Source organism: Protopterus annectens, chromosome 6.part0 (assembly GCF_019279795.1).
Source record: "Protopterus annectens isolate FY-2018-M chromosome 6.part0, PAN1.0, whole genome shotgun sequence".
Lineage (NCBI taxonomy): Eukaryota > Metazoa > Chordata > Ceratodontiformes > Protopteridae > Protopterus > Protopterus annectens.
This window is the reverse complement of record NC_056737.1, coordinates 1,722,545,123-1,722,569,709: the sequence shown is the minus strand read 5'-3', so window position 1 is coordinate 1,722,569,709 and position 24,587 is coordinate 1,722,545,123. Positions and strand designations below refer to the sequence as shown.

The window sequence follows — 24,587 nt, the reverse complement described above, 5'->3', positions numbered from 1 at the left end:
TATGAATAGCTGCATCAATATCTGTTTTTCCCCCTTGGATTTCCCTGTAGAGCAAGTTATATTTTAGCTCAAAGTGTCTGTATGGAGAGGAACTGTTAAGTTCACTCGTCTCCCTTTCCACTCAAACTATCTTCTCTCTCTGTCTCTGTCCCATCACCTTTGTGTTTACAATGATCACTTATAGCATATCAATGTCCCACCGACATTCTGATTATGTAGTCCAAACTTGTGGGTCATTGTGCACCTAAAAGGTTAAAGGGATTGTATACAATAACACAACTTTGCAATGCCACCTGTCTGTTTGCTTAGCCATTTTAATGGGATATGTTCAGTTACTAGACTGAAAGGCTTACATAATAAAGAGAACATAAGGTAAGGAAGGCCCAGTTCTCCATAAACAAACCATCTCTCTTTCTGTCTCTGTAGTGAACTATATACACATACATACACACACACACACACACACACACACACACACACACACACATATATATATATATGTGTGTGTGTGTGTGTGTGTGTGTTCAGTATTACTTCATTTTCTGCTAATTTAGCAAACAGAGTACACCTCATCTTGAACATCCTGGGAAGCACTGCTCTCAAACCTACCTCTGATGTATCTGTATGTAGAGTAAATTCCTTAGTAAAATCAGGAGCACTGGTTCAGAATATATGATTATTTTTAGTTTACTGAATCTTCTCACTACTTCAAGAGCACTACTACTTGACAGGTGTTTTCCCTTTTGTGAGGGTTGTCAGAGGGAAGGTAATAGTTGGATAATTAGGTAAAATTTTTCTGTAATACCCAGCCAGTACAAGAAAAGCATTAATCTGCCTTTTAGTCATAGATACATAGGCCAGTTCTTTATGGTCCCTATTTTTTCTTCTTACCAAATACTTGGCTTCTATCATGCCCAGTTTACTTTTTTTAGTCTTCACAGTCAAACCTGCCTGTCATATGAATTCTAACACAGACTGCATTTTTGATAACTGAGACTGCTAGCTCTCTGAATGAATGATAATGTAATCCTGGCACACTACAGTATTTCTTGAGTGGCATTTCAGTATTTTATCCATCAGCCTCTGAACAACGTAGGTCAGACGGTAATACTGTACACTGAAACAGACCATCAGGGTTATAAAGGTTGCTTTCTTTGGTGGGCAGGGGGACTGGTATCTGGCAGTATCCCTATGTTAGGGCTAGTTTTGTCAACATCTGACCTTTCCCAGATTCTCAATCAACTCATCAATTCTGGGCATGGGGTAGCTATCAAACTCAAAAAAACTGATACTTCAAATTTAGGAATTAGCATTATTGGGCATTTCTATTGCTCATATTTTGAGCTTCTCTTACTAACTGCTTCTATTAATCTAGTGCTCTGTAATCTTAGTCTAACCTTCACTCCAGATGTTGTCGCTTAGGTTCATAGATTAGTACTAGGCTAACTGCCCTTGCAAGCCATTTTAAGCCTAGCCAATTATCCCTTGTGAGACTCAAACCTTGTACCTTGTATTTGTAAGGCAAACACCTTAACCATTAGGCCACCCTCCCAACCTAATAATATTTTTATACTTTTAACTCTCCATGGCATTTTTTGAGTACGCTCCTTTATTTACTTCCTGCTTTTGTACTTTTGACAAGGGCTTCTTTAACTGTACTTCAGGTAGGGGTTCTTATCTTGTCAATTGGCCAGCACCACAACTTTGCCCTTTTCCCCACAGTAGTGTGATCTTGGAGTTGGTATATATAGTTGGGGGGTGTGAGGGAATAAAGCCCCCCTCCCATTTGGGTGGGTTTGATTTAGTGTGATGTGTGTTTCGGTGGGGTAGTAGGCAATTGGTTACTTACACCATAAAAAATGTCATTGTTACCTGAAGTACATTTTAATGGATAGGGGTCGATGAATAAGCCATCGATGAAAGAAGATTTTGACAATCTAATATAGATGCAATATCTACTCAGTTCTGAGGACAAACTACATATATAATGATTTAGGCTATAGTTTCAGAAAAGGAGAACTTCTCCAAAGGAGTTCGTGAGGACTAAATTTCTTCTGTCTAAGGTATGGGCTTGAGAATCTAAATGAGAAAAAGCCTTGTCCCTGTCTATGTCAGAATCTTCTAACACATCTTCCTCTGGAATGTTTCTGCTGACTTGATCTATAGGTGTTGTATTCTGAGAACGACGATTAACTGTTTGTAAGAATTTCTTGGCAAAGGTAAGAATATCATCTGTTTTAATAGACACCATGTCTTCTCATGAAAAATGTTGAAACGCTTGTTTTTTTTTCTTTACAGGTACCCCTGATGATGGTGAAGGTACTTCTGCCTCATCGAGATGCCTCTTCCTCCAGCCACATCATGCAGACGGTGTGTCTCCATGACTTAGGAATGATATTGCTCCTATGATATTTCAGACATGGAACAGCCACGGAAGACATGGCTGACCCCCAGTTTATGGTGGCTGGCAGGTCTATACCAGAGGAAGCTGGCGAGATAAGCATGGCTGCTGGCCGCTATAAAGTCATCTACCATAAGCTGAGGTAAAGACTGAGTCCTTGGAGATGGCAAAGGCATTTTGCTAAGTGTTTTTTTTTTTTATTACTTTCTAGGAATTAAAGTAGGACCAGACCTTTTTAGGATAACTAAAGCTTTCTTATTTAGTTTCTCATCTTGTAGCATTGTTAACGTTTATATTATGTTGTAAAAAGACTATCAAGCCCCCTCCTTACACAACCCACACTGATCCAGATACATGAGCTTTAGGATTACTCCAGCAACTAGCTTTGACAACAAAGCTTTAATCATTATACAGTTATAGTTTACTACAGGTATGGGTCTGAGACCAAACCTACCAATAAACTTTCACTTTCAACACACCTCTTCAACCTGTATTCTTCCTTGACACTGTTACCTGCAATATGAGCCCACCCACTACCAAGTGTGAAACCTCATTTAAGAATGGACAATACATGTAATCCAAGCGAAAATGCATGGGAACTGGCCACTTTCTAAGCTTTGATTCCAAACTTTTTTATTAACACAAAAATGAAAGGATATGAAACTCATCATTGATATAAATGTTTTCATCTTCAAGGTGATGTTCTACAATTTTAAATACCTATCAATAATGCCTCTTATTTTTTAATTTCCCCAAATGGTTTAGGTTTCTATTATTGTGACAGGAATGCAATTGATTCATGAATTAGGGAACAATTCATCATCATCATCATCATGATCATCCCCTTTTTCCCATTTACATGGGGTCGAGGTATCTTATTAACTGTCGCCAACTCTCTCGATTCAGTGCCACTCTCCTTCCTTCTTCAACACTCATGCCTGACTGTCGCAGATCTTCTTTCAGACAATCCATCCACCTCTTTGCTGGACGGCCTCGCTTCCTCTTACCTTCTTCCTGTCTGTCCCAAATCTCCCTCACCAGATTGTCTTCTGCTTTTCTACACATGCCCATACCAATGTAATCTGTTTTCTTTGATCTTTTCTGCAATTGGAGCTACTTTGGCTTCTGCTCTTATGTCCTCATTTCTTCGCCTGTCCCGCAGTGTGCATCCTACCACCTTTCTCAGGCACTTCATTTCCATCATCTCTAGCTTCTTCAACTGTTCTGCCTTTACTTGAAGAAGCTAGAGGTGATAGGGAACAATTACTGCTCATGAAATTAGTATTGCTTAAATTCTTTGATGTTTTTTTTTCCTGTTGGTCACCATGTTGGTGTCTGTTTAGGTCGTACATATTAAAGAGTTTTTACTCAGGATTGAGTAAAAATACATTAGCAAGAAGTTAAGTACTGCAGCTGGACCTGAGATTTTCATGCTAGGAACCTTCTTAATTTTGTCTCAAATTATCTGACTGTTACTTTATTCCACTTCATACCCTCTATATTACAACTTATTTTTGCTTCTTTTAACATTTCTGTCCTTCCATCGTCTTTGTTATGTTCAACAGGGTCTTCATAAATCTCCAAAATGTGATTGCTTACTTTTTGAATTATTTCCCAGTTCTCTGCAAAACCTTTTTGGGTCATCAGTGAATTACTTACTTTATACTTTTACTTTATATTTGTCTGTGCACATTCTATATTTTTCTCTTTCTGTAATATTTTAGTTTATTATTGGAGATGGTGTATGAAAAATCCTGAACTGTTTTGATGTTGTCTATCACTTTCACTAAATCTTTCTAGGAATTTTTGAAGATCTGTTCCCTTTTCTGTATTCTTCGAATAGTGATAATTCTTATCTGTTTTATTGCTTTCTGTAGTCAGTGCTTCTGTTACTCTGCATTTTAGTTGTAGCACTTTATCTGTTATTAGTTTAGTTGCACAATGGTATATTCTCATTACTTCTGTTATATACCAGGGATCTCTCTTAACAATCAAAATTACTATGTTAATTTATTTTAAGAGTCTGCTAACACTTTGGGTGCTATTGTTGTTACTCTGCATTTTGTAGTAACACTAAGCTGCACAGTAGTATATTCAATTTACTTCTGTTATAGCACATATCTCTCTCTCTTAATAATCATAATTACTGCGTTTATCTGTTTTATCAGTCTTCTAATATGTTTGGGTGTTACTTACTTTCTGTAGTCTTTTTCTTTTATATATCATAATATGCCTGTACATTTCTAGTAAATCAAACAAATTGTCCCTTAGAGTGCTACGGTGATTTTAAAGAGTCCTTCTGAATCTTCAGAATTACCCTGGGTATCAGTGGACAGAAAGGAAAGAGTGGAAATGCATAAAGGAACATTCCCAACCATGGGAATGAAAATGCATTTGTTTTCCTGGCTTGCCTGTGTGGAACCCTACCACAGATTTATTTTCAGCTGTCTGTTTTGAAAAGAATAAACAGATCTATTTGAGATACTCTTCACAACTGACTCAATTATTGGAAGACTACTTACTGAATGTCCATTCATGAGGGTCTCTCTTAGTCCACTTGTCTGTTCCTATGTTTTGCTTTGACAGAAAGTAAGATGTTTGAAGAGTTAGGAAATGCTGTAAAGCTAGCTCCCAAGACATTATAACTAACCTGTATCAAAAGTAGGACCTGGTGCCCCTCTGTTTGTTTATGTATCATATCACTGTGGTATTGTCTGTAATCATCTGAAGAGGACGCAAGGACTTTAGGAGATGAAGAGATAACAAGGCATGAGTCACAGCCAACATCTGTTTCACATTTATATGCTTTGGTCAGTCTAAAGAATTCCACAGGCAATGCACTTTATCCCAGTGAATCTGCACCCAAATAAAATCTGAGGTCTGTGTTGTTACTGATTGAATTAGGGTCTGAGGAAAAAATGAAATACCTGGATTTATTTCAATTTGCTGTCTCCATCAGTGCATTTCCCTTTTGATGAAGCCCAATACTGGAATGTAAAATAAAAAAATACAAATGTTGGGTCAATGCATTTCTTAGATAATAATGAGTTTTACTTGTGTGCAGCTTGGGGAGTGAATCTACGAGAATCATGGAAGTCATGAATCCTAGGATCCTGGGAAATTATCTTGCAGAAGACAGAGACTAACTGGAGAAGTTCAGGAAAGTTTCCAAGTAAATGTTCACCTTTTACTGTGTATGAAAAGCCTTATGCTGAGATGTGTCTAGAAGGCAGCCCAAAAATACAATCCTGATTGACACAGACAAGGATGATGTTTGTAAATTTATCTCCATTCCAGATTGAAGAGGAGTTGAAACCCATGTTAAGGACTCTGGACATCTGGTAAAAGACTATAAAGATAAGTAAGTCATCTTAATAAGGAAATAAGTGAAGTACATGTAGGTTGCAATGAGCTATGACTGGAGCTAGGGTCTTTGTAAATGCCCTTGAAGCTGCAGATAACACAAAGGGTGATGCAGCGAACTGATAATACAAGTCAGACACAGAGAATCTGAGAAATTTCTTGAAGCCTGCAGCTATGAGAAAGTGATGGTAAGTATCTTTTAGATCTAATGTTACCATGACACTCAGATAGGGAGGAATGAGAGGTAACAAGAGTTTGAAAGGTGAGCATTATGAATTTTGATACTTTCACATACTGATTGGAAAGAGAAAGATCTAGAATTTGTCTCACGGAAAGCTCTTTTATTTGGAACCAGAAACATTCTGGAATATACATGTTTGGCCCTTTGCTCTATAGGCACTTCCTCTATGACTCCTAAGTTGCGAAAATGTTGAAGAACTTTGGGAAAAAAACTCTGTTTAGTTAGAAGGATAGGGAGAAATTCTCCTGAAAGGATGCAGTTGTATCCAATGCCAGCTGTAACCCTCCTGAACCACTTTTAGCACCCAAAGGTCTGAAGCAATCTGCTTTCAATGGGGACTATAAACAACCAGTTTTTAGGACATATTTAGAGAGATAGTGGAAGGGAGGTGTAAGGAATAAGGACAGAATGCTGACATACTTGTTCTGAAGCACTAGACTGCCCCTTTTTTGGAAAGTATTCTTGTTTCTTGTTATTCCCCTCCTGACATCTTTTTATGCTTCTTGTTTGCCCAGAGATATTGGGGATTGCTTGTTTTGCTTTTTCAAGGGAAAAGAGGATTTGGGAGATATTATAAAGGGGCTTGAAACATTTTAGATACTCCCTGACCTGAGTAGCAAAAGGGGCAAACAAATTCTCTTTACCATAATCAGAAATAAAAATTTCAGACTTCACTTCATCAGCAAACATTTGGTTACATACCCAGGCATATCTCCTCAAAACTGTGGCAGTCGTAGTTGCCCATAAGACAGTATCTGCTGAATTACATACATTCTGCAAAACATATTTAGACATGTAAGAAAGATTAGAAAAAATGAGATTCAGAAAGGAGCCACCTCTGAAGAAAGCATGGCAGAGTATTCCCACAGTCTGCACAAAAGAGAGCAAACTTCCACATACATGCCTGAAAGTTATGAATTACGTAAGCCAAAGAAGAAGATGAGAAAATTCTGTTATAAAATCTAATACCTTGCCTCTTTATCCACAGGGGAGGGATTGGTATTAACCAATAGGCTGTTACCAGCTGGTGAAGAAAGAGATAGCTGGGTCTGTCCAAGATGAGAAAACACAATGCAGTTAGTTTGAGGTAATTTGTAACATTTATCTGCCTTTTTGGGGACCGAAGGATGAGAATCAGGATTATTACAGGCAGTATTAAATACATCTTTCAAGTCTGACAAAATAGGAGGGATATGTGCAGAATGAGGTATATCCACTTGTAGGATATCATAACGTCTCCTTAGTTCAGGGGGAATCATCCAATTGTTTTGAGAAAAACACATCAATCATTCTGGAACTAGTCTGATAGAAAGAAAATTCCTCCAAAAGAGGTGGTGAGGACCAAGTTTCCTCAGAATCAGTGATTTGGGCTTGTGAATCTTCAGTAGTGGAAGCCTTGTCTCTGTCCATTTCAGATTCCTTCAACAAATTTTCCTCAGGGATTTTTTTTTTTACTAACGTTTCCCTCAGGTAAGGATTTTTGAGAACCAGGATTAACAGTCTGTAATAATTCTCTGGCTAATGTAAGCAAATCATCTTTACGAGCAAACACCATGCCTGCAGATGAAGTATCTAACATGTTGTTTTTTCTTTACAGATAACACTCAGGAAGAATACCAACTAGGAGATAACATTTCAGTCCTGTGAAGAGGTTTCTTTCTCTGGCTACCCCAAAAAGCTTATCGTGGAGTACCTTACAGACCCAAAGAAGATGGTTCTCCCATGTCTGAAATGAACACTGACACAACCAGAGAGGATGTGACTGACCCTGGGCCAATAGTGGCTGAAGGGATGGGACCAGCGGAACCTGGAGAAGCAAGTGAGTGGTCTGAGGAGCAACGTATAGCCACTACAGATTCACTTACCAATGGCTGAGGAACAGACTGAGCCCATGGTGGTGACAAGAGGTCTTTATTTATTTCTTTTTTTTTTTTCTTTTAAGATATGGTGGGAGAATACCCAGCAGGACCAGTAAGTATCTATGCTGCAGCCAAGGAATAGGACTGAAATTTGCTAAGCAATGCTTGAAGAAATTGATTGAAAGGTAAGTTGTCTTAGAAGCGCTCACAAGGAACACACACTAATTTACACTTCCCCACATGGTTCCATTTTCTATAAAGGCATAAGCTACAGTTTGTACCATTCATGGACCACTACAGCACTTAGATTTTAGTAAAAAAAAAAAAAAAGAAACAAATATATATATTTTTTTCTTTCAAACTCTAGCAAACTGCTTGCTACAAATGTAGCAAGCAGCTGTTACAGTTTGGCATGGAGTGCTTCAGTGCTCAGGTTTTAGTTAAAAAAATACTTTTTTTCTTTTAAACTGTTGCAACCTGCTTGCTACAAAAGTAGAAAGTAGTTTGCTACAGTTTAGACATACATGCACTGCTACAGCACTCATGTTTGACCACAAATGTAATACTGGCTTTTATTAGCCAGTGTGCACTAAAGGTTAATTGGGATTAGATGGCTGATCATTCACCCTAACACTCTGTGCCTGAGATAGTTGTCCCCTTCACCCTCCCCCCAGCTACATTACTGTTTCATTGGTGGTTTTCTTGGTAATCATAAAATGCATGGCAGTGGTGGTGTTACATCTCCGTGCATTATCTATCTGCATATTTCTGTATCTGGACTACTGGCTGCTTTTTGCCCAGCTGTTGCAGACTGCCTGAACCAGGTTACATACTTTCCACATGTTTCAGAAATAAAGAATAATCTTTAGTCTGACCAAGTCATACCCACTCAGGTCAAAATAATTAATCTATTTGTATTGTCATTTGAATACCTAGACCACATAGGTGTTTCTTCCACTGGCCAAATTCATCAACATTTATGTACTCATATATTCACCATATAAGCATTCACAGTAGGTGTTACTTTGCAAACCTTGGAGTACACAGTAGCCTCTGTTGAAATGTTTCCTCAAGCATGCCAGCACATGAAGGCAATACAGTGGAAGCTCAGAGTTTAATGAGTACATGCTTTACAGGATCTATCTGTGTCTGTCAAACTGTCCAAGGACTGCCAAGAAGCCCTTGCTTGATTACAGGACCCTGTACTTCTGCTCATCATGCACTGTCTTATATAAAGCCCATCTACAGTATAGTCCACTGCTGGGACAGGAAACTCATTTTGGCAGTCATCTGGTCCACAGACTGTGGTATCACAGTAACAATGAGATCAAATCAAAACACAAGTTCCTTGGAAATTAGATGACTACAGTTGACTCTAATGTAGTTTGCCACCCCAGCTTCCCATTTCTGAAAGACAGAGTTTTACTGTTCTCAGACAACAGTCATAGTGTACTTCATAAGTAATCAAGGGGAAACAGATTGTAAATAGATGTACAGGAAAGCCACAGGGATATAAGGCATAATTCCCCTTTTCTGGTGGTGACTCATTTATGGGGGAATTTAATTTGGCAAAAAAAATCTCTCTCTCTCTCTCTCTATATATATATATATATATATATATATATATATTTATATTTATGGGATTTTTTGCCCTGACAATCTTTATCTCACAGCCAAAGCATGAAGGTGGGTCAGCCAGTGTGCAATATGTTTGCTTTTCAACAAGTTACAAATATGAAAATGTCTGGTCTTTAATTTCCCATAAGGTCTGCCCTTTTCAGAATGGCCTCTAGGACTCTTTTATGCTCTCCTCAGTACTTTTGGTTCACAGCTTCATTCTCAGCATCATATGAACAAAGTGATAGGATTTCTAATCACTCTGCATTGAACTAAGTCTTCCAAATTCCCAGTTTTTATTGATTGATTGATGATTGATTGATTGATTGATTGATTGATTGATTGATTGATTGATTGTGATTATTTACCAGGATGATTTGGCTGGGCACATGTCCTTTTATATCAAAGTCCCATGAAAAAAAATCTCCACAGCATACCCTTTAACTTGTTTGCCCAAGAATTCTGGCCAAAGCCAAAAATAATGTGAGACAAAGGCCCAAAATTAGGGTCATTTTTAAACATTTCTCTGATTCACCTAAAAGGTTAATAGAATAACAGATTTTCAATCAATGTGCATTTTTATCACAATAAGACCTATGAAACTCTGATGATATCTGGCATTACTCACCAACTATAATCTTAAGTTATTCGCTAGAAAATCAAAAGTTTTATTTAGGGCAGGGCAACAATCTGAGGCAAAGTCAAGGACATTCTGCAATAAGAGAAACAACTGAAAGGAATGGCCCATGTTACAGTACAGAAATTAAATCACATAGACAAGATATAACTAAAGAAAAAAAGAGAAACAAGCAATGTACAATACGGTTGTTTAGTATACTTTGCTCAGTTTTTTAGGTAGAAATAGTTCAAAGTCAATAATTCAGCTACAATAAGAGGTTGAATGAGGCATATTTTGCCAGCCATTTCTTCTTCTAGAAGAAACTGTTGTTTCAGCTATTATACCAAAATTCTGACTGCATCCCTTTCTACAAAGGCTGAAAGTGGCAGCCTGGTGAGCATCACGTCAGCGGTTGTTCAAGGTCTTTTGTTAATGAAGCGTGTCTCATCTGTTCTGAATTCCTCTATATAAAATGCTTGCATATAATTATAGGGATTATTAGAAAATACAAAGCAACTAAGTCACAATACCATTTAATCCTTGCTAATACTCATGTTGTATCCCTTCCAAAGAATGACAAAGAATGTCAGTCCGGGAGTAAATTTATGGGTACCCACCCAATTATCCAGGTTTAATTTAAGGATGCTAGGATGTCACTTTTTTTTTTAATTTGCAAGGGAAATCTTTTCCAGAGGTAAGGTAAATATCAGGTAATAAATAGATCTCTTCATCACTTTTTATGTATGTGTTGGTGGAGACTTAAGTTACTAGTTCTGATACTAGAGGAGCTATTTAACTTGTAAAGATAAATTAGATCAAGAATGCTGAAGTCCCTAATGGTGCAGAATGCAAGGCATAGATTAACCTGCAAGATTCTATAAGAAACTGAGTAAAGGGATAATGCTTCAAGAATTTCCTGGTAGCTGAGGGGCTTAAGGGCAGCAACCTTCTTGGTAATTTTAATGTCTAAAATGGTACATCCTGAAGGGTACATTGTACTCATTAACCCATCAAATCAGGGTTGCATTTTATGTCTAGAAAGGTACATCCTGAAGGGGGCATTGTAGTAATTAACTGGTTAAATCAGGGTTGCTTGCATAGTAATGAGATATTCCTGTGACCTAGCTGATAAGCCTTTATTAATTGTGCAAAATAGAAGGAATTTTTGTTTACAGTTGCTACATAGTGGTCAAAGGAGAGGGAATTATCAAGTCATATTCCAAATTCCTTCACAATATCATCAATTTGGAGTGGGGTGTTGGCTATACTGCACTTTGAGAAAGAGAGAAAGATGTTTACCAAATCTGACTAATGCTACACTTTGTCACATTTAATTTTAGTCTTTTTTCATATCACACTTGTTTACAAGGGTTAGTATCTGCTGTAATGAGTGAGCATTGGAGCGAGATTTAAAAATAATGTCTAGTTTGCAGTCATTTGCAAACTAAATGAACTAAAGGTCCTGATTCCCATTCTGGAGATTGGAGAAGTAGAAGCTGAAAAGGAAAGGGTGTCAGTACTGAGTCTTGGGGCACACCACTACTTACCTTCATACTTTCTGAGAAAGCACCTGCTGTCTTAACTATGCAGGTTGCATCTTTCAGCCAAATGCTATCCACCTCATCATGTAAGGATCTACTTTTAACAATGCCAGCATGGGATATAGTGTTGAAAGCTTTGGCAAAATCCAGATAAGCCACACAAAGACAATGATTGCTGTCTAAGGCTGTGTGACAGTCTCAAACAATTTAACAAATCTGAGTAGATAAGATTTTCCTTTAACAAGGCCAAACTGATGTGGGGCTGGTCTCATAAGGTTTACAACATCATAGTTTATCATGTCAGATATGATGCAGTCCATGGCTTTGCAAATCTGACTATATAAGGTAATGGGTCTAAAGTTTTTGGAGCCATAGTAGACTTATCCTCCTCTTATGTGAGGGCATCACCACTGCAGTCCACCATAGTATGGAGACAAATGCTGTAGCTAAGCTCATGTTAAACAAGGGGATTTTGGTGCTAATTATTAGGCACAGAAGTAAGTTATCAGGCCCCATGCTTTTAGAGAACATCTTCAGTACATGTTCCTGTGTGATACTGAGGTATAAGGAATTCAGGAATGAGGAATTAGGATAGCTGTTTCAGATATAAACTTTACGTTAACTTTCTCTACTAATATACTTGCTATGTCTACTGGGTCTATGGAAGTTATAACATTTCTGATAAATTCAGAACAATACTGAGTGATATTTGTTAGTTTCCTAATGTAAATAAGGAAAGGCTCATAATTATCATTGGCTTCAGAAGCTAATTTAAGTTTATGATTTCCATTCTAGACCAGATAGTAGCGTTTAGTTCCTTAGTGATATTCTCAATGCAGTCTTCAACATGAGGAATTTTAAATTTGTTGAACTACTTAAGAACTTATTTTTGTTACAAAGCTTATTTAAGCTGGTACACTACCAGGATTGTTTGTTGTTAAACTTCCCATTAAATTTGGCTCTAGTAGGGATGGCTCTAAAATGTATCTATGTGCATGAGAACAGAACTCCTTTGTATAAATATCAGATGTGTCTCTATCAGGTCTGATATTACAAGTAAATGTGGATGGCTCATCACAGACCTTGAAAAGGTTTATCTCTTTTAAATTCTTAAATTCAGAATTATTAACTGCAGGAATTTTAGATAATTTGAAAGAAAAGATTGGTTTGTGGTCAGCATACCTCTCAAACTCTTGCAGCAAGAAATCTGGACAAAGCCATAAATAAAAGTGGGACAAAGGCCCAAGAATAGGAACAGTTTTTAAATATTGCTCTTACCAACTTAGAAAGTTGATATAATAACAGGTGTTGCATTAACTTGGATTTTGAAGGGTATGTAGTCAGAAACTCAAATGTCTGTCATAATTTTGTAACTTTGATCTTTAATGATTTGCCACTAATTTGCCAGAAAAACACAATTTTATGAAAAGGACCAAAAATATGAGGCAAAAATCTGGACATTCTATGATAATCTGTACAGCTGATAGGTATTATGGTCAGACTTAACTAGGGAAGAAGAAAATAGAAGGGTGATATATGTTGTGGCTATTTTAGTTAGGGACATATCAAACATATATCCAGTTGTTGGTTTACTAACCATCTGCTCAAGGGAATTTTTATTTATTAAACGTAAGAATCTTGGAGCATACCTGCCTTTGGAGGAATAAGTGCCCCAGTTTATTGAGGGGTAGTTGAATTATCATTATGAAGGCATTCTGGGTAAGAGACACTTCCTCCAGTACATTTAAGAATCGTATATGGCCACCAGGGGATAGGGAGAGTACTGCAGCAGACTATAAGTTGATAGTTTTCTGTAGTTTAAGTAAAAGTTTAATGAGTCAGTTTATGGATCTCTGGGAATCGGTATACAGTTGATGTGGCCCTTGACAAATATGGAAATGTTACCACAACCCCTCTCCCCAAGTCTGAATGCATGATAGGTGCAAAATCCAGGTATGGAGGGACTACCTTTAAACTGAAACAAAGTTTCAGTAACTACAAAAATACATGTGTATTCAAGTTGTACAATAGCCTCAAGATTTGGCAATTTGTTTTTAAGACTTTCCACATTGAAAAATGTCACTTTCATATGGTCTGAACGTAGTGCTGGAAATGGCTGCATTGGTATCTGCTGCAATAGGGTGTCCCTTAGCTGGGAAAAAGCACTCTTGACTCACATAGGGCTTTAACTAGTATTTACAACCCATGTAGCAAGAGGTACTGGCCATCCTTAGTAAAGCAAGTTGGACTGATAATCATTTTATCCCATGCTAACACATACTATATCTCCTAGAATAATACAAACTACTAAGCCTATTGTTGGAGTCAGTCATTGTTTCTTTATAATATAGGTAGCATTCTGTATGAAGGACAGATTGCACTTATGACCAATGTCTTACATGACTAGACACAAATGAAATGCAGCATGTATTTGCAGTTCCTCAGGACTGTGCACCTCAAGTCATTCTCACTCACATGTACTATTACTAAGTCATAATTATATTTCTCCAGTGAGAGAGACTTTAGAGCCCTTGCAACATTATGGACCAGGCAACAAAAAAAAAAAAAAAAACAAACAATAACCCTGTCTTACTCTAGCCTTTTGAGTGATAAGTCAATGAATTTGACAATACAGTCAACAATTATTAAGATATTACTGTTTTTACTAATGGAAAGTACAGTTGTGTAAAATCTTACCACAACAGTAGATGTCCTTGTCTTCACAGCTGCTGTATTCATAACTTATGGGATTCCCTTCTGTGAAGCCCATTGTCCGGCCAGTCTACCAAAGTTTACAATTGCTTTAAGGTTTGCTGAACATCACCTACACACTCCTTGAGTAGCATAGGGCATAACGGTGATGTTCAGGGATACCATCCTCAGAACTGATTGCTCAGTAGGAGCTGCATTCCAAGGAAAACCAAAGAGAACATGCATATCCAGAAAGGAAAAAAAGACTAGGAGGATGGAGAGAGGGAGTGAATACTGCAGCGGTGAAGGCAAGGACATCTACCATTGTGGTAAGATTTTATACAACTGTACTATGTCCTTACATGCACTGCTGCAGTATTCATAACTTATGGGAGAGTGCCAAAGCTCAAGAGGAAACTTGGGAGGAGGAAGCAGCAGTAGAGCCCTCTAAGAAGCCATGAAGAATGGCATTAGCAAAACCAGCCCAACTCTGGAGATAACCATCCAACTTGTAGTGTTTGGTAAAAGTAAGGACAGAAGTCCAGGTAACTGCTTAAAGAATAGAATTAGTGTCTGAGCCCTTGAAAAAAAGCACCAAAAGAAGCCACAGCTCTCGGAGAATGAGCCTTTAGAGAAGAAGGAAGACTAGCCATGAAAAGTGTAACAAAATGAAATAGCCTTTGAAATCCAGGTAGAAATAGTTTGCTTGGAAACAGCCAATCACTAAAGACCTAGGATGAAAGGAAACAAACTGATCAGATTTTCTGATAGCTTTAGTCTTATCCAAATAAAATCTGAGCTGTCTATGCACATCTAAGGTATGCAGCACCATCTCACTGTCAGATTGCAGAGAGGGGAAAAAAGTAGGCAAATTAATAGACTGATTAAGTGACAACTTATTAACCACCTTGGGCATAAAAGAAGGATTATTATGCAAGGACACCCTGTCCTCATGAAAACAAAAAAGGTGGACAAGCCATAAGGGCTTGCAACTCAGACACCCATCTGACAAAAGAAAGTGTTAACAGAAGAACTGTCTTCCAAGAACAATGTTGCAAGGAAGCTGAAGCAGCAGGTTCAAAAGGAGTCTGAATCAATTTCTCCAGAATGAAATTAAGATCCCAGGGAGGAGGAACAGGCTTCCTGGGAGGTCTAATGTTAAGGATGCCTTTTAGAAATTTCTTAGCCTTAAATCTAGACGCTAACAGTGGAGTTAAAGGCAGAGAAGCAGAATGAGCTGATCAGTGGGCCTTGATAGAAAAAGGTGTCTATGAGGAATCAAAACTCTATCATCCACAGTGTCAGTTGAAGCATGGATAGGTGGGCATGAATGAGAGATCCCTTATCTTTTGTGAGTAGATGTACCCTGTGAGGTAACTTGTGATGATTGTCCTTGGGTAGATGCAGAAGTAGTGGAAACTAGTGCTGTTGCAGCCAAAAGGGAGTCACCAACAAGATTTTAGGAGCATCCTGTTGAATCCTGAACAGAACTCTCAGAAACATCCCCTTCCATGAAAATGAGAGGGCTTCCACCTTTCATACCAGAGGACATGGGACTCTGTCACAAAACAGAGGAAGTTGTCTGTTTAGAGGGGAGGCAAAGAAATCTAGTTGCAGAGTACCCCACCGGTGAACAATGTCCAGAAACACATCCCTGTAAATAATCCATTCATGGGATTGAGTGAAGGACCTGCTCAGAGTGTGTGTCACAATGTTCTGATCTAAAAGAATATAAACTGCCTGAAGAGTCATTTGGTATTTGACAGCCAGATCCCATACCAGAAGTGCCAGCCCACAAAGAAAGTAAGATCTTGCTCCCCCCTATTTGTTGATAAACCACATAACTGTAGTATTGTCTGTGAATACCTTGAGAGGCCCTGGAAAGAAAAGAGGATGAAAGGCCTGAAGAGCTAGCATAACACTTCTCATCTCTTAGATGTTGATGTGCTCTTTCTAGTGACAAAGTGGCCATACTCCCTAAACCTTCAGGGAGCCAAACATTGCTCCCCATCTCACATCCAAAGCATATGTGAAACAGATCCTGACAGGGAAGAGGAGGATGAAAAGGGAGCCCTGGATTCAGAGATAACTGCTGAATCCACCACATAAATTCCTTCTTGAGACAAGGGATAAGAGGAATAGTAAAGTCTATAGGATGTGGATGTTGAAGCCACACCAACTTCAGAAACCAGTGGAACTTCTTCATGTGGAGTTTGATCAGATGGAGCATCAGAATGGTGGAAGCCATGAACCCCAGAGCTCTCAGAAACTCCCTGGCTGTAATGGAGGCCAGGGGAAGAAGAGTTTAAAAGCAAGAAATGAGAGTTAAGACTTTTGGAAGAGGCAAGGGCTGGCAGTGTCTGAATCCTGCAACCCAGAAAGACATGATCCTGAGATGGAGTCAGGGAAGACTTTTTGAAGTTTATCATGAACCCCAGGCTCTGAAGAAGAGAAATGGTAAAACAAAGATTTTGCAAAAGGACCTCTGGAGAGGATGCCTGAATCAGCAGGTCATCCAAGTAAGGAAATATTTGGATCCCTTGAAGCCGGTAAAAAGCAATCACAGGAGCAAGGCATTTGATGAACTCCCTTGGGGCAGTAGAAAGGCCAAAGGCCAAAGCACAGAATTGAAAATTCCAGGAAGCAACAGAGAAATGTTAAAACCTCCTGAAAAGAGGATAGAACAGAATATGGAGATAAGTATCCTTGAGATCCAGTGACACCAGAAAGGCCTAAGGGAGCAAGAGAGGAAAAAGGGTTTGAAGGGACAACATCCGAATGGAAGGCACCTTCAGAAAAGTGTTTAGCTGAGAGAGGTCTAGAATCAGTCTCCAAGGACCTTCTTTTCTGGGCACCGGAAACATTCTTGAATAAACCCCCTAACCCCTTTGGGACACAGGCACCTCTTGAATAGTACCCTGAGACAAGAGATCTCAAAGGACCTCTTGGAAAAAAGGAAGTTGTTACTGAGGAGGCTGAGGAATGCCCATAAAAAGAAGATAAGAAAGCCACACCATGAAGTACCCTTGACGAATGATTGGCAGAACCCATGAATCCTGGGTGATTTGAAGCCAAACAGAAGAGAAAGAGAAAAGCAAAGAGAAAGAAGACAGTGGCTGGGACCAGGTGGATAGCCAGAGAGCACCTGGTTTGTCAGGAAAGGAAGGCTTTAGAATCCCTAAACTCTGACTGGCCTTAGCAGGAGGAGTCCATTTACCACAGTTTTTACCTTTAGCAGGAGGGCAAGATTGCCAAGATTGCCTATGAACAAAGGCTGGCTTAGATGAGTAATTTCTCTGACATTTAGACACAGGAGAAACAAAGACATGCTTAATCTCCTGTAAGGCCTTTCCCTTGTCCTGAAGAGACTTAAACAAACTAGCAGCTGCTTCCCCAAACAAAAGTTTATTATCCAGAGGAGCATCCATCAACTTAGCCTTAATATCATCGGGTAAATGTTGAAGTCTAAGCCAAGAATACCTCTTCAGTACTGAACTAAAAGCAGCACCCCTAGAAGAGGCATCCGCTGCATCATAACTGCATTTGATAGAATGACAAACTACAGTAGATGAAGTACCTACCAAGGAAAGAGCAAGAGATTTACTCTCACAGTCTGGAAGATCAGACAAAAGCTGACAGGCCTGAGAAAGAAGAGCCAAAACATACCTAGATATATGGGTCTGATAATTAATAGCCCTAAAAGCTATGGTAGCCGAAGTATAAACCTTCTTACCAGGCTGTCCATGGTTCTGCTGCCCTTGTCAGAAGGCAGTAACTTGGAGGAAGGAAGCAACTGAGATGGCTTATCAGAGGCTGCAGACACCACAGAGGGGTCAGCAGCAGGACATTTGAACAAAAAAGAATAATCGTCAAGCACCATATAATAGCTATCAGACTTCTTAGGAGCAGGTGGCAGAGAATCAGGTACTTTAGAAGGATTGGAAAAAACATCTATTAAAGCAGTCAAGACAGGAGGAATAGCCGCAGGTTTAGGAGATTCCATCTGCAGTAACTTATAGTACCTCTTATGGATATCAGAAACCTGAGCAAAATCCCACTTAAAAAAATTCTATCATCCTAGAGATAGTGTCCCCAAGGGAAATTTCCTCAGAATGAGTATCTGGACTATTAGATTCCTCCTCCTCAGACCTGTAGTCTAAAGGAGAAGGAATCCCGGTAGAGTAAGTAAGGGATTCTTCATCAGAATCCAGGTTTTCCTCATAAGAAGTCAATTCCCTGGGCCTTTAGGTGAAGAAGAGGACGAAGGAGCAGCAAGAGCCAAAACCCCTTGAGGAGGCCTTAACAACAGTAAAACAATAAATAACCCCTGAGTAAAGGTCTGCCACTTAATTTGTGGATCCTAGGAGCAGAAGAAACATGTTATTATTGCAGTCTTTATAGGGAGTCTGTCTCCCACACTGGCATTTACCCTTCCTGGATGACATTAACCCCCCCCCCCAAACAGCACAAAAAAGCAAGAAAATAACAACAACCACAACTGGATACTTATCTGTATTGCTGAGAACTTCAGCAAACAGAAGTTATCACCACAATTCCAACAAACAGAAAAAAAGGCAAAAAACAGACAGAGGAAAACAGATCAACAGTTAAAAACAGTGTTTGGACTGGTGGCAAAGAAGTTCTGAAGATGGTACACCTGAACATCAACTTTATGCCCTACACTCTATGTGAAGAGTATATAGGTAATGTCCAGTGTACCTGAAAGCAATGGTAGACTTTGGTAGACTGGCCGGACAATGGGCTTCACAGCAGGGAATCCCATAAGTTATGAATACTGCAGCAGTGAATATAAGAACAGCTAGATATATCGGATAGTTCGTGGTCTACCTTCTGGTGACCCTTTACTATGGGCGACCTCAGTTCTAATGTGCTGGTGAGTATCTGCTGAGACCCAGTCTTCTTATTCCTACAAGGCTTTGCTAGTGACTTTTTCACAGCCTGAAAATAATTAGTGCAGTATAGTTATGATATGATGTGTGTAGTAGAAAACTACAACAGCCAATCAAAGTACAACTTGCTAATACACCAACATTAATGTGTGCTCCCAGAACAGCAAAAACTTACCTTCTGTCATAATATAATCACTAGCAATATTCCAGGATAGCCTCTAAACATTGCCAAATTAACAATATACAGTGAAATCAGAAAAAAATACTGTTGTCTGAGATGTTAAACAATTTAAGTAATCAAAACACACTTCGCTAGTGTTTGAATGTACTGAAAAAAGGAGTCAAATCTAGAAAAGACAAGTTAAATCCAGTTCCAGCAAAAACTCTGATGCACCCCTCACAGCACTGTAGCCAAAGGGTTGGAGAGCTGCACTAACAAGTAAAAAAGGATTTCCCTTTGTATCGCAAATGGGAACTCTCTCCCCCCTATACAGCGACATACACAGATTAGTACCCAAGTACTTTTCCTACCTCTTTAGCTTGACTTAGTTATTCCACAGTGAAGATACATCCTCCTCACATTTCTAGCTTTCTTAAAGGCATAAAAGAGAAGCCTTTAACTTCCCTATTGTATGTACAAAACATTTCTTAGGGGTATTCATCTTCTTAGGCCTCCTCTATATTTTCCTCTCTGTCAATGGGATTTTAATTTTATACTACACATTAAGTCTTCATCTCTATGAACCTGTGCACACTGTGGATCTTAAGATTCTCTCTTAGTAAAGTATTCACTTGATAGCTATTACTTCCATCACAATGGTACTAGAGCTCCAGGCTATCTTGTTAAGACTTTATTCCTTGACCTTTCATAAGAATAGAATCACTCTCAGCACCTCTCCTGAATTAATACTCTCAGCACCACTCCTGAATGAATCCTTCTCCTGACCAAAGCAACCAATTAGAATTAGTACAAAATGTTACCATCATTTTCATAAGGGGCAGAACCACTGCTGGGTCATCAGGCACCATGAGAAAATATTTGAAATGGCCTGATGCGCCCTCAAGTCACCTCAAAATTTTTTACCAAAAACAATATCTTCTGTTCTTAATGCAGCAAGTTGTTTCCTACTAATATGACAAGCAGCTTGCTACAGCTAAATTTCCACAATTAGTTCTTCAGTCATGTCCACAAATGCAGAATCAGCATTCATTTAAGCCAGTACTGATCATACACGTTGAAAGTTTTCCACTTTGCCCCACCCTGCTTATAGCTCTACTAAGGGAGCACCTTATGGGTTCCATAGATATTAAAGATATTCTATCAGTACAAAAGCATCCAAGTATCCATGTGCCCAACTGTCTTGCTAATTGCACTACTTTTTGTTAAGATAACTGTGGAAATGCAGCCTTGTGATACAGTGTGATAAAGTCTACAATGTACCCCAAATGACCTGTGTTCATTTAGTGGGAGAGGCACTTGGAGGGGTTGCACAGGGAGAATAGGAATGAGTGGATGTCAGCTCACCAGTCCCAAGGGGAGCGAGGCAGCTTAGACTTATTGTAATAAACAGTGTGCAAGCCTGGCAAGTCCTGCATTATATAATCAGTGAGCCCGTTAGTTGGGAGACTGCATATGTACAGAAGCATATATGGACCCCTTGTGAGCAGCGATAGCAGAGCTAGCAAGGCTGCCACTGGGGTGGGTTAAGGCACACCTACTAGCAGCATTATGACATGGCAGTAGTGTCCTCTATCTTTAATGGTCCCAGAAATGGGAAGGGTTGAGTCTGGTAGAGGCTATGGGAGGTCTGGAAATACCCAGTCAATAAGGAAAGGAGTTGGTGGCAGCTGATTATCGGTTTCAGAGAGGGGGAAAAAGATAATTATGGAAACCTGCTTCCACATGTGACAGAAACTTACTCTGCTAAAACCTTGGCAACATGCAGTACTTTGCCTTTAAAGGGCATCCTTGCTTCCTTTACTTGGCAGAAAAGACAAAGGCTTCATAGCCTGATCTCTGCATAGGACTCTGTTCTACATGCTCTGGAAGCACAGCATCTTGAAGTGTTCATATAACTGAAGGGCATATGCAGGGAGAGATTGTATCCTGTGGCCACAGATTATATCTCAGGCTATCTATATTTTCACAAGCCGATCTGTAACTTGACAGCTTGTAGCACTAGTTAATATTCTTTCTTAGTCTGTTTGTATATCATACCACATGTGATGGACCAGTTTGCAACACCAGGTAAAATTCTTAAAGACAAACTGATATATGTTTTATCCCTTCATTCTCACATATTTACTTCAGTTCAGACAATGAGAATGTGTGGAAGGGGAAAGCTGCTACATGCCTTCTGTCGTTCCTCAGCTGCGCAGGTGACTCTGAGGTTAATTTCCAAGCTTACATTTTCTATAAGGAAGTGCAAAATGTTGCCCACCAGTCAACTACACTATTCATGTCTTGGATATTTCTGTTTGTTGCTAGGCAACAATGTGGGTTGGAGTAGTTATCTAAAGTATTCTTATGCCTAGCCCCTGACATCCTTATTGTCTCTTGTTTATTTAGTGGGATATGGGCATGTACACATGCTGTATGTATGCCAGCCAAGCAGGACTAGAAACAAAGTGGGAATATTTCTATTTCCTTGTAGAGTAGTGGATTTTAGGTTTGGGTCTATATTAGAACATCAAAGTTTCAGAACTTCGAATATTCTAATATCGAACCCAATTCAGCGAACGCTGACAACACTGAACATTCAGAACAGCAAATTTTTTCCTAGGGAAAAAATTTGCTGTTCCAAAACATACACACAACACAAGCACACTAAACAAACAGAAATCCACACACATACACCCAAAATCTTACATCTAACCCTACACTAAACTATACATACACCACTAACTATCCACTTACCTTAACCCAAACCCTAACCCTAACCCTAAGGTCCGTCACTATTGCACACTCACTTTACCCGTGCCCTAACCCTAACTCACCCACCCCGCCCTAACCCCCGCGTCCACACAAGTGCACACTTACCTGACCCGCACCCTAACCCTAACTCACCTAACCCGCCCTAACCCTGGTTATATAATTGTGACTTACTGAATTTCATTTCACAGACATTTGCAAGTAATTTGCTGCGGTAACAATAAAAAGAAAAGCTTGCCATTTTCGTCTGTAGAAGAAAGCAGTTTACTACATAAACATGAAAAGCTCTTTTAAGTTCATACCATCTGGCCAGTCTTTACATTTTCACATCTGCCTCTGGTATCACCTTTCTGAATTTTCTGACCGTCACCACAGTTCGAATCATATGTGATGGCAATGTCATCAGGACGATTCTTGTGTTCTAGTATGACTTCAGATCTTATACTCTGTAGATGAAGCAGAATGGTGCAATGTCAAACCCATACCCCTCAGCCTGTAGCCATTAAAAACATTAGCAAAGGCCCTTGAAAGTTATGTACATCCAGCTAAAAATCTGAGCATTTAATTAGCATAACATCTGAATACCAAATAGCACATAAGTCTGCCTGCTTCTAGCAGCAATATAGGATACTACTCAGAAATACATGTTTAAGAAAACAGAGAAGGGTAACAATGATTGCAAAATATGATCTGATTATCAAAAAGACAGTGTAAAATCTGCAGACTTTAATAAACTCTATTGCATAAGTATAACACACAAGGCAATTTATTTTTGTTTCAGAAAAAAGGAAATGCAAGATGTGCATCGTATTTCTTTACATTATTGTTGCCACCAGTATGTTGGCCATATAGTGTGATTCTCTGTTTACAAGGCAACTTCAAAAATCCCATGTTATGAGGAGGATTCAGAAAATTGTGTGAAGGGGTAAATCAAGCCTAAAAATAGGGATATACATCCAAAAATAGATAAAAAATAAGGCCTGGAAACAGAAGAATTCCAAAAAAGGGACAATTGACAGGTCTGGTCAAACCCATAATTAGCACACATAGGTAAGATGACCTTGACTAAAGCAATTCATCAGCTGATTGCACATTCAGTGCAAAAAATTCTCATGAGCATTATTATCCAGAATGCGAAGTAGTTATTTTAAAATAAGCAACCCCTTACATTTCCATTATTGGTTGAATTAAGTCACATTTCTTAAGCTATTAATGAATATTATGGTGGAAAGCTGCTCTGTCTTCTACACCTTTTATAGAGTGACTTAGAGAGTTACATTATGGCCATCCACCTGTTACTGGACAAAACAGTTCATTCCATCAATAGATGTCAGGCCGCCTTTTTGAGACAGTACCTCCAGTGTACTGGGGAATGAATCTGACTTCCTGGGTTTAACTTAATTGACTATGTCTTCAAGTTAATATGGAATGACTTTGAAATCATCAGTCAAATATTCCTCAGTCTCAGACTGCAGTTATTTGCTATTTTAGACAGCACCTTGTCACTTTACATTGGTTTAGGTGAACTTTACTTTCTCATTCTAGATTGTGTTAATTTCTTAGTCCATATGTACTTCATAACCACACCTGTAACTTGCAAAACCAGCTAGTATTCTTATGAACACACTGACATATACAGATATTTATATTTTCACCCATTTTATTGGAGCTGCTTATAATGGTACACATAACAGAGCTCAGGTAATGAACATGTGTAGAGGAGGTGTGATCCTGAGGTCACAAAGAATCTATGAATCTTCTAGAACCTGAAAGGAGAACCAAAATGGTTGGGAAGGCAGCAGTATGGCTTTTATGATCCCTTAGATGCTTGGGTGGCTCCAGATTCATTTTGAAATTTATGCTTTCAGTGCCTCAGCAATTTCAAAAGAAAGTACAAAATGATGCACACTGATCCATTATCAAGTTATTATATAATTACTCACTTCATGTGGTGGAGCTCATGAAAAGCAGAAATATCCCATTGTTTGAGCCATGCTCAGTTGTTAATATGTTATTAAACAACATTATGGGCCGAGGAACTTATCTAAAGTGTCTGTATGCCTGTCTCCTGACTTCTGTATTGTTTCTGGTTTACTCAGTGGATTTTAGGCATGTATGCGTATGGCATACTGATCAATCCACTGTTGCCACAACTATGCTACTACCATACTTCCAAGTCTTACCTAGTCAGAAACAGATATTAAGAGAGAGTGTCCCCTTTCCTCAATTAGGTAGGGAAATTTAACGTTCACTAAATATTTGGAATAATTAAATGCACATCAAATGGAGAACTGTAAAAATAACCAAGTGCATATAAAATTAAGAGGTCTTTCTATTATGTCAAAGCCTGTCCAGCCAACAGCTAGTATAGTAAACTGGCTACAATAAAAGCTGAAATAAAAGATCATCTGAC

At 38.9% G+C, this 24,587-nt stretch overlaps 1 protein-coding gene across 3 annotated transcripts in view; it reads right to left on the bottom strand.

The window, feature by feature from the left end:
• The window catches only part of LOC122804910 (integrin beta-2-like), a 1,273,642-nt gene that overhangs the window by 43,049 nt on the left and 1,206,006 nt on the right, over nucleotides 1-24,587 (bottom strand). For 2 of the 3 annotated variants that reach the window (XM_044075119.1, XM_044075118.1), the window contains exon 10: nucleotides 22,477-22,620. The exons of the other annotated variant lie outside the window; for it this stretch is intronic. In XM_044075119.1, coding sequence (XP_043931054.1) covers nucleotides 22,477-22,620 — 144 coding nt within the window. The remainder of the gene's footprint in view (nucleotides 1-22,476; nucleotides 22,621-24,587) is intronic. 3 annotated transcript variants of the gene reach the window in all.